The sequence below is a fragment of the Eleginops maclovinus genome, chromosome 20 (assembly GCF_036324505.1).
Source record: "Eleginops maclovinus isolate JMC-PN-2008 ecotype Puerto Natales chromosome 20, JC_Emac_rtc_rv5, whole genome shotgun sequence".
In the NCBI taxonomy this organism is placed as follows: domain Eukaryota; kingdom Metazoa; phylum Chordata; class Actinopteri; order Perciformes; family Eleginopidae; genus Eleginops; species Eleginops maclovinus.
The window spans coordinates 17,995,364-18,011,749 of NC_086368.1; the positions used below are offsets into that span (position 1 = coordinate 17,995,364).

The 16,386-nt window shown below is 38.7% G+C and overlaps 2 protein-coding genes across 5 annotated transcripts; one reads left to right on the top strand and one right to left on the bottom strand.

Moving 5' to 3' along the window:
• The first annotated feature begins 346 nt into the window (after positions 1-346).
• On the top strand, positions 347-7,111 carry si:ch211-161c3.5 (uncharacterized protein C3orf18). Of its 2 annotated transcripts, none has more exons than XM_063910826.1 (5): positions 347-538; positions 1,595-2,001; positions 2,157-2,182; positions 4,687-4,816; positions 6,186-7,111. In XM_063910826.1, the coding sequence occupies exons 2-5, from the start codon at positions 1,741-1,743 to the stop codon at positions 6,264-6,266; spliced, it is 498 nt and encodes a 165-aa protein (XP_063766896.1). In that variant the 5' UTR covers positions 347-538; positions 1,595-1,740; the 3' UTR covers positions 6,267-7,111. The 2 variants fall into 2 exon arrangements, with proteins under 2 accessions (XP_063766896.1, XP_063766895.1); XM_063910825.1 differs by having other exon boundaries at positions 352-747.
• Positions 6,831-15,628, bottom strand: si:ch211-161c3.6 (high mobility group AT-hook 2b). Of its 3 annotated transcripts, none has more exons than XM_063910828.1 (7): positions 15,425-15,628; positions 13,345-13,531; positions 13,065-13,148; positions 11,767-11,817; positions 11,623-11,658; positions 10,266-10,313; positions 6,831-10,154 (listed from the first exon to the last, which is right to left on the bottom strand). In XM_063910828.1, the coding sequence occupies exons 2-7, from the start codon at positions 13,447-13,449 to the stop codon at positions 10,071-10,073; spliced, it is 408 nt and encodes a 135-aa protein (XP_063766898.1). In that variant the 5' UTR covers positions 13,450-13,531; positions 15,425-15,628; the 3' UTR covers positions 6,831-10,070. The 3 variants fall into 3 exon arrangements, with proteins under 3 accessions (XP_063766898.1, XP_063766897.1, XP_063766899.1); XM_063910827.1 differs by having other exon boundaries at positions 13,345-13,514; positions 15,425-15,626; XM_063910829.1 differs by lacking the exon at positions 10,266-10,313 and having other exon boundaries at positions 13,345-13,514; positions 15,425-15,622.
• Between the last annotated feature and the right edge of the window lie 758 nt (positions 15,629-16,386).

The window sequence follows — 16,386 nt, forward strand, 5'->3', positions numbered from 1 at the left end:
AGTCAAGTAATTATGAAGTGTTTAACATATTCACCATATTTGATTATTTTTAATGCCTGATCCTGCTTCAAATAAAATGTTCATTTGAATATTGTAAAGAAAAAAATTAGGGGAATTACAAAGAGCAATTGTTTCATAGTCCAACCTTAATATTTTTTTTGTTTTGTTGTTATATTCAGATATATTAAGAGTCAAAGAAAGTACAGGGTTAATTTTCTTAGAGCTTCCACCCGGATGCAGTCATTCACTTGGGTCTGACAGTATCTGGTGTGCAGAGCCATTAAATCCCATTCTCATCCCTGCAAAGCCAGACAGACAGTTGAAGGAGCAAACTGCATCTCTCACTTGAAGCCATTTGGACCAATTGCAGGGCTGCGGGGGAGGGAGATATTCGCGCTGATCTCTGTTTGCAGCATCCCTGGAGCAGGCTCTGTTATGTGAAATACAAGAAAGGGCAAAGCGGAGGGGGTTGATCCGAGGAGGAAACAGGAGAACGGGAAGGGGATCTCTTTGAGGCTGTTGGGATAGGGTTACTCTGGTGTGTGGAGTCCATCTTCGCAGAAAATGGCTTTGTTTTTGTCAATGTAAACAGCCTGTGCAGTACCTGCTTTGCTAAAGGGGGGAGCAGAATAGGAGGAGGGGCAGCCACTGGAGGAAATGCTGCCTCTTCCAATGACATTTTCCCCTCTCTTGCTAACCCTGGCCTGCCGCAGCTCACCTCTGAAGTCATGCATGTTGTATGTTAAGGTACGTATGCATCTCTAATCTGAGAGGGAACATGGAGTAGGAGCTGGTCACGTTGGCAGGATTATGAGCTCAGTTGTTTGGACAGGACAGCTGAGATACAGTGCATCTCGACTAAAAATAACACCAGTAACACAGTATAAGATCATAACATGATTCAAACAAAGACGTTGCATGCTCATGTCTTGTTGCTGTGCTGGAATGTTTAACTAGCCAACAACTAGCATTGAGTAAATTCAGCCTTTGGTTTTCATTGGTTGTTTGCTTCAGCTGCACATGGTCCTCATTAGGGGCACTAAGGAGAGAGGAATGGATCATGTGTCTTGTTTCTGCTTTTAAAGGAAATGTTTTAAAACTCATAATATGTGTAAATCCTCAGGATGCATTGCTTGTCTCACTCGTGGGATGTTTACTGTATGTGTGGGTGTGAAGTAGGCCACAGGTACCTGGATGTAGTGGATATTTATGGAAGTGTGTGTGGTAGCGTACGTATGTGTGGGTGTAAATTTAAATTTGCCGTTTTCAAAGAGCTGCCAACACATTTCCTCACAGTGCATGCTACAGTTTAAGTGGTTCATATTCCTTGGTATTTTATCAAGTTTGTTATACCACTTCTCTGCCTTTACTACCCACATCCTGCCCAAAAACACCCACCACAACTGAAGTCAAGCTTGAGATCTGCCAAAACTGAGTTTTTTACATACAACAATTTTTGTAATTAATCAGTGCACAGAAGCAAATTTGACATTTCAAGCATTTTTGTAACAGTCAAAGATCACTTTAACTTATTTAATGCTTCCTGCAATAAGCCTTTATTAATCATAAACTGTTATTTGAATTTTTTCTCCAGATTAAATTGCCAAGGCCCCATCAATGCTGAAACCAGAGCGATGTCCCCTGTGTCCACCATGAGACGCACTAGCGGCTGAGCGACGCATAAACATCCACACAGAGATCCAAAAATACATCCTTCAGTTAAAAGTGTTACACCTGACCATGGCTGTAACTGCAGCTAAGACAACTCCAAGTTTTCTCTCTACAACTGCCACGACCACAGCAATCCCCTTCCTCTCGACGAGCAAGGGCGTCAGAGACAATGTCACCTCCAGAACAACATTTATGACTGTTACTATCACAGCAAATGAGACCAGCTTCAACGCCACCTCATTCCCAGAGGCCGTCATGGAGGGGTCGGGAATGGGAATGGTGCTCGTACCCTTTGGCATCATCACTGTCATTGGTTTGGCAGTGGCAATCGTAAGAAATCCATTAGATATCGTCTCTTAAGTAGCGTTAACTTCTGAATGAACTGAATGTCTTGACACACACACTGTTATGTGTATATTGTTGCACTCAGTAATTTGCTTTGTTGTTTGTATCTAAATCCACCATTTGTTTTTCTTTCATCCTAGATGCTGTATATTCGGAAACGGAAGAGGTAGGTTTACAAATCCTTTTTTTTAGCTGATCCCTAAACTGTACTTAGTTTATTACAACCAGCATTATTACATCCATCAGTATTTTTTGGGGGAAAGTAACTTTTAACATTTACCTTAGTACTGTACTACAATAAAACTTTTATTTCAATGTCCTGCTACTCTAAACTTTGACTCGAGTACATTTCAGAGGGAATTTCCACTACATTTATTTGATAACTTAACTCAAAACATAATCATAAAACTATTTATGTAATTTTTTTTGTTCCATCATTATAGGTAAAAAAAGAAATGGATTCATCCCATAATGAAATCCACAAACTATCAGGAAGTTTTTATGGTACCTCTTTTAAAAACAGCTGCAACACATGAATGCATCAGTTGTTATAAACATGAATTATTAAGCATAAGAGGCCTTCATCTATTTCTGTAATGGGGAATTCCCAAAAAATAGGACTTTTTTTTCTTCTATTTTTGGTACTTTTAGTATAATTTCATGCTAATACTTTTAATTAAGTACACTTTTGAATGCAGGACTTACAGTGAAGGAAATAGGTATTTGATCCCCTGCCGATTTTGTAAATTTGCCCACTTACAAAAAAATGAAAAGTCTATACTTTTACGGTTAAATAAGTCCGCTTGGTTTAAGAAAGTACTCCTAATATCAACTCTTTACCTGGATAAAAGACACCTGTCCACAGTCAATAAATCAGATTACAACCTCTCCACCAATGGAAAGACCATAGACAGGTATTATGATCATGGTGGAACTAATGTCTAAGGACATAAGGGACAAGATTGTAGACCAGCACAAGGCTGGAATAGGCTACAAAACCACCAGCAAGCAACTTGGTGAGAAAGAAACAACTGGTTTGATTATTAGAAAATGGAAGAAGCACAAAAAGACCATCAATCGCCCTCAATCTGTGGCTCCATGATCCAAGATCTCGCCTCTTGGAGCATCAATGATCATGAGAAACATGAGGGGTCAGACAATAACTACACAGGAGGGTCTTGTTTCATGATCTCAAGGCAGCTGGGACCACAGTCACCAAGAAAACTATTGGTAACACACTATGCTGCAATGTATTAAAATCCTGCAGCGCCCGCAAGGTCCCCTGCTCAAGAAGGCACATGTACAGGCCATCTGAAGTCTGCCAATGAACCTCTGAATGATTCAGAGAAGGCTTATGAGACGGTGATGTGGTCCGATGAGACCAAAATCAAGATCTTAGGCATCAACTCGACATGTCGTGTTTGGAGGAAGAGAAATGCTGACTATTACCTGAAGAACACCATCCCCAGCGTCAAGCATGGAGGTGGAAACATTATGCTTTGGGGGGGGGGTTTCTCTGCTAAAGGGGACAGGGCGATTCACCGCATCGAGGGGATGATGGAGGGGGCCATGTATCATGAAATATTGGCTGATAACCTCTTTCCCTCAGCCAGTACACTGAAAATGGGACATGGATAGGTCTTCCAGCACGACAATGACCCAAAACATACGGCCAAGGCAACTAATGAGTGGCTAAAGAAGAAGCCCATTAAGGTGATGGAGGGGCCTAGCCAGTGTCCGTACCTCCATCCCATAGAAAATCTGTGGAGGGAGCTGAGGCTTCGAGTTGCCAAGCATCAGCCTCCAAACCTTAAGGATTTTGAGAGAATCTGCAGTGGACCAAAATCCCTCCTGAGATGTGTGCAAACCTGGTGACCAACTACAAGAAACATCTGACCTCTGTGCTGTCCAACAAGGCTTTCTCCACCAAGTACTAAGGCATGTTTTGCCAGGGGATCAAATACTTATTTCCCACCATTAAACTAGGGTGACCAGACGTCCTCTTTTGCCCGGACATGTCCTCTTTTTATGTCCTGTCCGGAGCGTCCGGGGGGGTTTTATAAATTCATGAAAACGTCCGGTTTTCACAGTTTTTCATGGGACCATTAAGCATGTACTTAAATTGAATGGCGCTTTGCACAGAAGTCTACTGTACTTAGACTTCCCCCCCAACAATCGCAAGTGTCCTCTTTTTCGCCACCTCAAATCTGGTCACCCTAATTAAACGCAACTCAATTTATATCTTTTTTTAATGCACATTTCTGGATTTTATTTTTGATATTCATTCTCTCACTGTTGAAATAAACCTACCATTGAAAGTATAGACTGTTCAGTTCTTTGTAAGTGGGCAAACTAACAAATTCGGCAGGGGATCAAATACTTATTTCCTTCACTGTATGTGTTATAGAGTGTTTCTACACTGTGTTTTTACTTTTGCTGTAGTAAAATATTAGTGTTCCTACCCCATCTCTGCTAAAACATAGCTTCAACCAAGGCAATTTTGTCAGCTTTAGGTTATTATCTGGCAGAGTAGTGAAGAGGAGCCCTGTGTCAAAATCCAGTTATTAGGGTTTAGCAAATAGCAACATTTTAAGCCATCATTGCAACTAGGAAATATTTATTTTCACTTAAATGCTGACTTCACTTCACCTCTCAATTCTTGTCATACAGGCTGGAGAAATTGAGGCACCAACTCATGCCCATGTACAACTTTGACCCGGCTGAAGAACAAGATGACCTGCTGGAACAGGAACTACTGGATCACGGCCGGGATGGAAGCCTCACGGGTCCCAATGCCAAGGTGAGGTTCTCTCAGGAACCAATATCCTAGCCCACTGTCTTATCTAAAATAAATGTTCCTATTCAGACCAAAAGTGGGAAGACCTGCAAAAGCTACGATAACCAAGTTACAATGACATAGACAATGTTTTCTGTCATAGATAACAAACAAACTTCTATCAAAATGCCCCAGTGTTGTGCTATTTATATCTTGTTGTTGCTGCATATTTTATTTAGCTAAAGTCTCTATTTTTGACATGTAATGTGCTTTATTTATTTTTTTAGGTTTAGTTTTTGTATTCCACTGTTAGCTGTAAATCTTATAATTTCCACATTTTTCCTGTCAAAACTTATCGTTATTTTCTTTTGATTTCTTTTAAGTTTTGACAATGGCATAATGGTAAAAGGCAAGCATGGTAAAGTATCACCTGAGTGTCTTTGAAACATCTCTCTAAACCTCTTTTTTCCTCACAATCCTAATTATCTCATTGTTTCCGTTCATCAAACTTAAACCAATAAGTTAGATGTTTGTCATATTATATGATCTAATTTAAATGATATTTATTAAATACTCTTTTTATTAAAATAGTCTTTTTATCATCTTTATATTTTTCTGACCTACTTCTGCAACTTATTTTCTTAGATTGTTTATGTTCGCACCACCAGACACCAAATCAAATTCCTTGTCTGTCTAAGTCAGTCATACTCGACTTTCATCCTTTCCTTTTGTGCTCCCCCAACTCAATACTTCATCATCAAAGATTTCAGGGTCCACATGTTCACAGAATGTATGCAAACGCCTCATATTGTGTTCAAATCAAATCCATCCATGTATGTGTACACACAGAGCTATTAAGTACTGATAAAGAAACAAATATAAAGAATTGCAGTTTTATTGAATATTTTGACAACATGAACTTAAACTCAAAATCTCCACCACGTACCAGCTTTTTTCATAGCTTTTAACGGCATCTCAAACATGGCCATTAGATTCGCATAAAATAGAAATATGTCTTTGGCACTGGCATACAACGATTATGTTGTCGTGTCCAATCTGCATTACAGTTAACTTAGCTACATTTAGAATGAAGGTTTGCATTTCTAATATTCTTATACATATTCAGTCACATTTCTAGTACATATCAGAGTACGTATATAAAAATGAAATGATTACATATCCTAAACAGTTGGCATACCATGGTTTTGTACCATGACCCTAACACATTTTATCTAGTTTCAGTAATCAGTCACATATCACTTGTTTTATGGTCTTGAAATGAGCAACTAGCTATCATCAACATTTCCTAGTTGAGTTGTTCAGTTGAAGGTTGGAGTCACCATGTGCTCTTGATGTCACTGACAGTTTTATGTCCCATCTGTCTCCTCTGCAGACTCTCACAACCTCCCAGGGGACGACACAGAGGCCCAGTCGTCTGGTCTTCACAGATGTAGCGAAAGCTCTCAACGCTTAACGGCTCTCTTCCATTAGTTAATTTCAGTTTGACGCTCGAGATACAGACTGTCTCTCAGGAAGATAAAGGGAAAACTAAAGTGTTTTTGGGACAACTGTGGCTTTGGACATTTTCATCACTCTGACACAGGACAACGTGGTTTTCAAAAACAAATTGTAGGGTGCATGTTTGATAAGGAAGTATAATGGTAGGAATCACATATGATCTTGCACTTTTATTGTTTGGTACACAAATGCAGTGGGATGCACTATTCTTGAATCATGTTGTGTCATTGCTGTTAAAATGTTTGGTAGCTTTTCCGTGAAGTTCTTCTGAGCTTCAATATCTACTTCCATGTTGGATGAGGGAGAAATGTACACTTGTGTTTTACTGATTTTGTGGTCTTTTGTCTCTGACGAGCTTGAACTCTGGATGTGTTTTCATCCTTAAGTGAGCTGTCCCTCACTATTTTGTTTCTTCTTTATTGAAAAACCAAGATCTGTTTCCATCTGTATACATTAAAACTATTTAAACCAATTTGAAAGAAAAAGGTTTTGATGTACAAATCTATGACAAGAGAGTCGATGGGTGTGATGTTTTATTGATAAGCGATAAAGATGCAGAATAACACAAATCACATGGTAAAGAATCATTACAAAAAATATATCACAGGTTTGTGAGTTGTATTAATGTATTGGATGAGGACACATCAATAACATAACTACAAAATGGTGTTAAAAGTAAGGCATAAAAGATGATTTCTCAAGTTATACTTCAACTTCTCAATAGTTGAAAATAGATCAAGTACTGTACGACACACTCAGTAAGATCACAGAACAACGTTGTCCCCTTATAGAGAGTAAATATCCAGACACAGCTTGTGTAAAACAACAAACACTAACCCAACTGTAGTTAAATTAAGAGGCGCCCTTCAGGCTGACTTCTGTTAATTATGATGACGTGAATGTTGCGAGATGAGATGAGTGGACTACAACAGTACTTGTTTGACAATTATTTCAAGATTTCATGATCCACATTGCCTGCAGGTTTTGTGGAAAAGGTCAGACACCACTAACCAAAGACTTTCTGCAAGACGTCCCAGGCTTGTTAGGTTTTTTTTAGAGGTAGTCCAAAAGGGCAAAAAACAGAAACGTCAATGCAGTTGAACAATAAAACATACCTGTCTGTAAATGAATTAAGCTCCATGGCAGCAATTTAGCCAACAATGCTGAAATACATACACAAATTAGGATATCTCATCCCATCAGTGATATGAAAAATAAATATTTTCAAAAGCTAACTGTCAGTTTAAGTGCAGAAATCCTGACCACCAAGGTCTCAAAAACATGTTCTATAAAAAGACTGGAAATCGGAAACCTCCTAATAACTAAACAATTGTAAATTTTAGAGAAATCTTGTAAAAAATACGATTATTATCACTACAAAGTACTAAATTATTCATGATTCATTAAAGATAAAAAGTATGTTTAGGGGTTACCCTTAAAATGTGTTTTTTACATAATGCAGGATGTATTATCACCACAAGCATTGACCATAAATAGAAATCTATTAATTTCCATTGTATTTGAGTCTCAGAAACAGATACAGTATCTTAGAACTGGTCAAAAACCATAACTATCTGCATAGCTTCATGACTTGAAACCACAAGTGAGAAAGAAGAACCACAAATGAAAAGTTGAATTAATGAGAAATAAAATCAACCCTTCAATACAGGTTGACCGATGAGGCAGTTATTGACTAATTTATACTTATTCTTCTGGTATATTATATTTGTGCAATCAATATTACTGTCACATAGTAGCCCAATTGTTGAAGGTCACTATATAGTCTCTCTTATAATGACCATTAAGAAAATGGAGGAACAACCTTTTTTCTTTCTTAAATGAGTAAAACAACAAAGAGGAGGTTGCAGTGTTTAGTATTATTTACATATTTCCACCATTTATTTGTTAACTGGTGCCATTGTGTCATTGTTTCCCATAACTTGTCATGTATTTCAGCACTGTGAAGTCATTTCCTGCCCTATTTCTTTTCAAATCACACGTATTAAGAGTGTCACGCATACAATTTACAGTGTAAGAATGAGAAAAAAACACGATGTAGTAAAAATGAGAAAGGAGTAACAGACCCAAAAAATAAGTATTTCATAAGAAACTACACCCTAAAAAGCAAGTATTTTATCAAGTTGTTGTAAACTATTGTATGCATTGTTTTCCCAGGTCTCACTTCAGCTTTTAACAAATACATTTTTTAAAGAAAATGACAATGATGCTGTTTTTGTACACCAATAGTAAAATCCTCTGCTGGTGTGTGATGTGTGCTTTGTGTGTAGGCCTGAAAAAGTCTGTGTGTGTGTGTGTGTGTGTGTGTGTGTGTGTGTGTGTGTGTGTGTGTGTGTGTGTGTGTGTGTGTGTGTGTGTGTGTGTAGTTGGTTGCTGCAGAGGGAGTGAAAAGTTATTTTGTTGTGATGTTTTTTGTCACTGAGGTAGTATGAGAGTTTAACAAACTGAGGGCATCTGAGGTTTAAATGAGGTCTTTGTGTCAAGGCAAACTGGTAATGTCAAATACAAATCAGAAATGCACAACAAACACAGCACAATCATTTTTACTGAGTAGACTGACAACATGTTCCTGAATAGTTTAGTACCTGAGGTTTCAATATGGTGTAAAAGCACTGTAATAGTAAAATCCTGAGTGTGGTAAAATGACGTGTCAACACTGTTGTTGACTAAAGTAAATATGAAGGATTTCTTTCCAAAACAAGACATCCATATAAACCTTTGGGTGCGTTTTTACTTGCTGGAGGGTGGAAGAGGAAATACAATCATTGAGGTTATCAAGCCAAACTTAACTCTTGCCTACATTGGCAATTGATCCAACATCATGTTATGCAGTACTTTTTAACTTTGAGAACATAAGACATTTATTTTCTCCCAAACTGGATATCTCCTTTTGGAATAAAATCTTTCACGTCTACTTTTATAATAATGACTTCAGCGCACCATGTTTATATTGTAACATCGCTAAAAATGTCACCATCTTGCTCCCATTTCATATGAGAATTCATGACACTTGATTTAGATTTCTTTTTTCTTTAAAACAGTCAAGTTTGGTTCCTTGTTTCTTCAACCCCCCTCTTTCAATTTTAACCCACATGCCCGTCCACACACCCGCACAGAGACAAGCAGAGGGGTTGAGGAGAGCGGGCATCCTTAAAGCAATAGTTTGACTTTTTGGTAAATACACTTCTTGGCAATCATTCCAAAAGTTAAATGAGAAGATTTATAAAAAAAAACAATGAATCTTAAGCGTAGCATTCAGACTGGACACTTGAAGGTGAAAATGTACCATACTCATTTAAAACTCAAAAAGGCACATGAACTGTGTGAACAATGAACTTAAAACTTTAAACTGTTCCCAGTCTTTATGCTAAGCTAAGCCGAGCTTTCCAGCTGCTGACCATAGCTGTATATTTACTGTACAGATAGGAGATTGGTATCAATCTTTTGATGCAGCTCTTGGAGTAAGTGAACAAGCACAATTCCCAAAATGTCAAACTATTTGTTTAAAAAAAAGCTATTTTGAAAGATCAAATTATTTGAAGTAAAAACAGAGCTTGTTCATCAAACTCCTACAGCGAACCAATAAAACCAGGGTACAGTATCATATCGGGTGAAGAAACCACTGTCTGCAATGACATCTTTTTGTGTGGTTATGTGTATGTTCCTGAATTCCCATCACAGAAACGGGTCAGAACCCATTTGTTGAAGGCCAAACCTTGAGGTAGGTTGAAAGGCATCTTATCTACTCGCCTTCCTCTTGTGCTGGAACCTGAGATGTCTGAGGCTCGAGCTCCGAGGGATCATCCTCAGTCTCTTCTGAAGAGCCCTGGAACAGCAGAAGACGAAAAAACACCATCACTTAGTGTGTTGTTGTCACAGTGTAGTGACTCAAAATGCACAAGATAATGAATATATACTAGAAAGAGCACGAGAATACAAGAATGAGTGATGAATTCAGTGATTGCGTGCAGGGAAGTAGGTCCACCTGTCAGAAAAAGACGACGGTTATGTCAGGAAACCAAGGAGACAGAGAAAGAGAACAGTTAGATCAGGTTTCCCCTCTCTACATTGACTCATTCTTCCCCTTCATGTGCGTGCCTCTGAAAAAAGGGAGTCTATCTCAACGGTTTCAGTTCTTGAAGAGGAGAGGATGCGATAAGGAAGACGAGGGGCATCAAGAGAACTGACAAATGTTGTGCAATGTTCTTTGTTTGAAATATGAACAAGGTGGCTAAAAGAACAAACGTTTCTCAGAAACAATGGGTGTGCATTCACCTAAACTGGATGTAACGAAAGGATGTTTGGAGGTGTATTTGGGGAATTCAGCACTGCCGTCTGTTTCCAAGAACCCGTCATAACCTTGTGAAGTCAATGAACGTAAAGCTCAAAGAACATGGTTGTTATGCTATTTACGTCAAATGTGCTAAAGCAAAAGTAACTTACGGTTTTTTGTATTTGTGGCAAAATAAAAAAGTGTATTTAAAGTTCTTTATCATAACATACTATGTACTTCTTCATGTGCACATTTTACATTTGACTTTTAAAATGTATTTAAATTCCTTAACACACACACACACACATATATATATATATATGTTGTCTTAATCCTTATTTTTCAATGTGCAGGGTAGTGCAAAGGATTAGCTGTATGTGTTGCAAAAGCTGGAAGAAAGAAGCTTTTTCTTTGTCTGTGTTGGATTTGTGGTTATGGAGACGTTTGCCAAATATAACGCACTGCAGGGTTAGTTAGGTATAACTAATAAACTGGTAACTGCTACTTGGTATAGACCATCTAAAGGCAATACTTTGTTGGCTGCAGAATCAACATAATGGGTCCATTGGGCTTTTTAATGTAGTTCAGAGTAGAACAGGAACACAGGCAGAAGATATTCATGAATAGTTAAAAGAAATCTGCCTTCAAAAGTCCCTCATTATAAATGAGACTGATTTAGTGAAAAAGTAAGATGTGTGACACAAAGTGAAATTTCTGATCTACTTAAGCAGAGGATGTATTTCTTCATAGTCATAACTGTCAGTTACTTTAGCTACAGTTTGGCGTATTAACTAAAAAGTGACTAATTCAAAAACATATTGAAAGTAATTTGGTAAGTGTAACTTACCAAAGAAACTGTAGTGTAAGGGAATTCAATTATAGAGGGATCATGCTTAGATTGGAAAAGTAATGCTTTGTAATGATTTAAAGAATCTCTGAACATTTCCGCTCATTTTGATAGATAACAGCTCTTCTTAACAAATTAAATCACAAGAGTCAAAAGATTTTATTTTTTCCTCACCTGCTGCTCTTCAGCAACTTGCACTACTTTCCGGGGCTGCGGAAAGAGAGGAAACACATTGAATTAATCATGAATAAAAGCGCCCTGTAGCTCCAGGAGACACCTTGGAGGCTTAGGACACAACTGTCAGAGATTGCTCCATACCCATTTCCTTGGTCGCCCACGTGGTCGTCTCTCCCCAACGGGCTCTACTTTCTGCGTAAGAACAGATGATTGGTTAAAACCTGGTTTCACATTTTAAAAATCCTGTCATCATTTGAGCACCAACTAAGATTAAGGTCTTATATGTTTTCATTTTGTATCAGAGTTTTTATGAGTTTGTCAGCAGAAGAAAGAAAACTGCAATAATAATACAAAAAGTTCTCTTAGTCAGATCATCCCTCTATATGTAGAACATGAAGAGCTATGAAAATGAAATGATCTTCAACAATAGATGAAAATACCAAAAATAAAAAATACACATATTCATTGCATATTTTGTTTTTGTATCCATTGTTCTGAGAAATGCTGAAATCCCCTAAATTAAAAAAACAAAAAAACAATGGATGTCTGTTATGGCATGTTCTACCATAGGCTCATAAATAATAATGCTTGCGGATGTAAATATCTTGGGGGGTCGTGCCTGATAATATTTGTTGGTTCAAGAGATAGTGATGAAACAAATAAAGTCTATAAATAAACAAGATACTTATTTGTATTTTTTAGAGTGTTGCTACAAATGCAGACAACCTGGAAAGCTGCCAGCAGGGGCACTACAACAACTTTCACCCCTGCTACAACAAGCCTCTGAAATAAACTTAAACTTTTGACAGAATTACAATGGATAATTTTTTTTGTAAACTATCTTTAATGTCAATGCACACAGCAATGTGTCTACTGATACTATATCTGAGTACACGTCGTCATAAGTGTAATGTAAATTGATATTTCACAGCTGTCATTCAACAATGTCAACACTTTTTGAACAGGCTGTCTAAGAATGTGTATCTTCAATCATACCTTTAACCATCTTTTAATAAAGTTAAGTGAGAAACATTTCTCTGTAAGACAATCTTTCATTCCTCAGAACAATAATAGATATCACCAACAAACAGGCGTGAGACGAAAATACTGCACTGATTTAACAGCTGCTCTTTTCTCTGTTTTCAGCTGACACTGCCCTCATCATGATGACAGCTGAAAGTCATAAAATGCCCTGCAAAAGACATACATCTTAGTTTAAAAAGAAACGTGTGCTGCGATCCATTGCAAGACAAATATGTTGTGGCTTTCCTTTTTCTGGAGTGATAGAGTAAAAAATCACACATACCTGTGACGTCACTAATGATTATATATTTTTCTATTTTATTTTCTAATGTTAGGATATTCACCGCATCCTTTCTTTCTTTCTAAAATAAATAAATGTATTTATTGGCAGATCAGATACTCTGATCAGGTTCAACCTTCAGTGCAGTTCTGGGGCCTTTGTTCTTGCTGCCTTTCGGTCGTCCTCTCGGTCTCTTAGGAGTCGGTGGCCCAACAGGCTCCTGCACAGAAAAAAAACACATGTTTACTAACAATTGAAAAACATTGCTTAGCATGAGCTGTTTCTTTACAGCCAGGAGACATGGACCCATAATTAACTAGTTTTGTTTCCCAGAAGCACTTTTTAATTAGTTACTTAATGATTTAATCTCAAGGAGAGACCTGATTAATCTGATCTTTTTAAAGACTGAGCCTTACCTGCTGCTGTTTCCGTGGCCGACCCCTGCCCCTGCGCTGAGGCTCAGGAGGAGACTGGGCAGTGCTCGGCTCGGGAGATGGCTCTTTGGTCCCACGATCACTCATGCCTGTGTCTGTCCACCTGCTTCAAAGAGTGTGGGCATCAAAGCCTGGAGAAGCAGCCTCTAGGGCTAAAATAGGAGAAGACCTGAGTATCAGGAGATGAGTGTAAAAAAACATAGTATTGCATAATTCTGAATTCAGCAATCACCTGCCACAAATTCTACTCAAATATTTTTCTTTGCACAATCACAACAGTGACTTTCGATCAGTGCTTAATATCATTGAAAGGATAAATCAGAATCACACAGGATCATTTTCCAGTAGTGAGCGTGGGAACTGCTTATACATTAGCCTTGGCACCAGGTTCATTGGAAACACAGGTGGCAGACGCAGGGAAATATGAGAATGGTGTCCAGAAACTAAAAGTAGCACAGATATTCACAACTCAATCTGCCATCCAAAATCTGCATCTGCTCTGCTGTACACTGCCTTTCCATCTGTCCTCTGCAAGGTATTTCTCAATGAGGTTGTGCATGCTGTAGGCGTGCTGATGCTGCAACAACCTTTATTTGAAACTTTTGGAACTGAGACACCCAAAAAATAAACTACTACATCTTAATGGAAAGAATCATTACAACATGACAAACTATTCACACATGTAAATTTGCAACCTAAAGTGAACGTTACAGCTGCAATGCTTAGTTGATTTATAGAATAGTCATCCACCAGAAATCAATCTGGAACTTTTTTCATAATTGATAGCAGTCTCTGAAAACAGCTTCTCGGTTTTAAGAATTTGATGGTTTTGTGTGTCTCATTTGATAGTCAACAAAATACTTGTATTAGGTCACAGATACATAAAAAACAACAACATCTAAAGAAAGTTTGGACTTCAGGAAAAAAGTGTCTTTTTTCCTTTTTTTACAAACTGAATAATTGATTTACTAAGGAAATGTCAGTGATTTCCTAATTCAGTAATTGTAGGGTCAACTTAATGTAAGAACATAATTAAAACTGCTCTTTACGACCCCAGAAACCAATGTGTCATCTTGAATTGTTTCTTATAACAGCCGAAATAAGATATAATACGTTTGTAAACGTATTATATCTTATTTCGGATAAGAAAGGCAGCAACTCTCGCAAAATGACTGAAAGTATAAATGAGTTATCAATATAATCATCTGATTAATTATGACAAACCATGCATCCTCTTATAATACTTCTTTGGAATTTCTCAAAACAAGATTGGTTAATTTTATTAAGATAGAAAGATGAACCCAAATGCTGTTTGTAATGTCCTAAACTGGTCGTTCACCGTAAGGTCTAGCTCTGTGAGGAAAGTGCCAAAAACTAATTGCCGAACTGAAGCAGGAAGTCGGAGTCATTTGAGAAATATACGTGCTTGTTGAAACGATTTAAAGCCAAACGAGACGCACGACGCCGTTTCGTTGCTTATAAACTGAGTTGGGAGCAACACGACAAGCGACCTGCACTTCTTTTGCAGCGGCAGACCGCCCGCTTAACTAGTCTGTGTTTGCCAGTCTAGTACTGGGACTGAATGTACTTTTTGCATATGGGCGGCAATTGCAACCATAAAAACACCTTATTTTACAGCCTTTTAAGAAGGTGCGTAAAGCGCTCCTGCAGCCAGCCCCTGACTTCAAACCTTCCCGACTATGGGTTGAGTATCTGGCGCACGTAAACGCCAAAACAACAGTCGAGGCCGTCAGTGTTTAAAGCGTAAAGTCGGTGCTCACTTCACAACATCCCCCTGCTCACATCACTTGCGCAATAGTTTTTTAAAATGTGCTGTTTTCATTAGTGATAACAGGTCCGCCGAAGTGAATGATCCGAAAAACTGCAAAAACTTTAGCGAGAGGGATAAAGGCGAGGAACACAGGTGCAAAAGCTCTCCTTTCAAAGCAGCCATGGACATACACACATACATACACCCAGACTATAGGCTCCATGTTCAGGCTGAGTGCTCCTGTTCATGCAGCCACCGCCAAATGCAACAATGAGAGCGCAGTGAACTTACCTTGAGACGGGTTGTAGCTTTACCTGGAAGTTCACACACGATCAGCTCACTTTGTGCTCCTGCACAACTCAAAAAATCTCAGAGTATCGACCGTCTCATTGGTTGGATTAAAAGGGTAAACGCTCTCTCTCTCTTTCTCTCTCTCCCTCTCTCGCTCCCTCTCTCTCCCTCTCTCTCTCTCTTTCTCCCCCCCCCCTCTCTCTCCTCTAATCGGAAATGTGTGTGATCCCCCCAGACGTCCAGTCACGAATACCCCAGTTGCAGTATAATTGGGGGTTGTAGCTGAGCAGTATGCATTGCATACTTTCTCTATTAAAGCATGTTTCAAGAGGGACCGAGGGTAGGAGGGTTGAAACAGAGGACCCCGCCCAGAAAATCTTACCGGACCACCCACTTGAGAGAAAGAAAGAGAGAGTCTGTTTCCGGGGTTCCCAAAGTGGGGAAGTTCCCCACAGACGGGAGTAAAAGGTACAGTAGTAATGTCTAGACGGGTTTGAGCAGAGGTTTCACACTCTCTCTTTCTCTCTCCCTCCCTGCTGTCAGATCCCCACCTACACTGCTGGAGTTTCTGTAAGTCATAAAGGAACGAAATATGAGATGGGGTTTTTTTAGAACAAAGTGTGTATGCAGGGCAACCATCTGATGTGCATTTGGGGGGGGGGGGGGGGGGGGGTCGGGGGTGACCACAGTTTGGTTAATTTAATTACGCATCAGATTCCCTTTAACCACATTTTACCATATTTTTCTTTAACTTTCTTTTTTTCTTTAACGTAACTTTGTAAATGTGCACAATCTGATAAATACAGACAGAAATGTTTGAACTACAGTGAAAACACATTCCAGGGGCAGCTAATGCTGAACCGCTCATGGAGTCATGTCAGGTCAGCCTGCTGGCATGAGACCAACAATATAAAGCTTTAGGTTACAAAGATGGAGCACAGAGCTGCATCTGAATGCCAAAA

Bases quoted from the DNA above. Each gene is read 5' to 3' on its own strand.
- si:ch211-161c3.5 (XM_063910826.1), top strand. From the start codon at position 1,741: ATGGCTGTAACTGCAGCTAAGACAACTCCAAGTTTTCTCTCTACAACT. The intron at 2,002-2,156 runs GTAAGAAATCCA...CTTTCATCCTAG, and splicing joins TTGGTTTGGCAGTGGCAATC to ATGCTGTATATTCGGAAACG. The intron at 2,183-4,686 runs GTAGGTTTACAA...CTTGTCATACAG, and splicing joins TATATTCGGAAACGGAAGAG to GCTGGAGAAATTGAGGCACC.
- si:ch211-161c3.6 (XM_063910828.1), bottom strand. From the start codon at position 13,449: ATGAGTGATCGTGGGACCAAAGAGCCATCTCCCGAGCCGAGCACTGCC. The intron at 13,149-13,344 runs GTAAGGCTCAGT...TTTTCTGTGCAG, and splicing joins GGCCACGGAAACAGCAGCAG to GAGCCTGTTGGGCCACCGAC. The intron at 10,314-11,622 runs GTGAGGAAAAAA...TTTTTCTGACAG, and splicing joins AAGTTGCTGAAGAGCAGCAG to GTGGACCTACTTCCCTGCAC.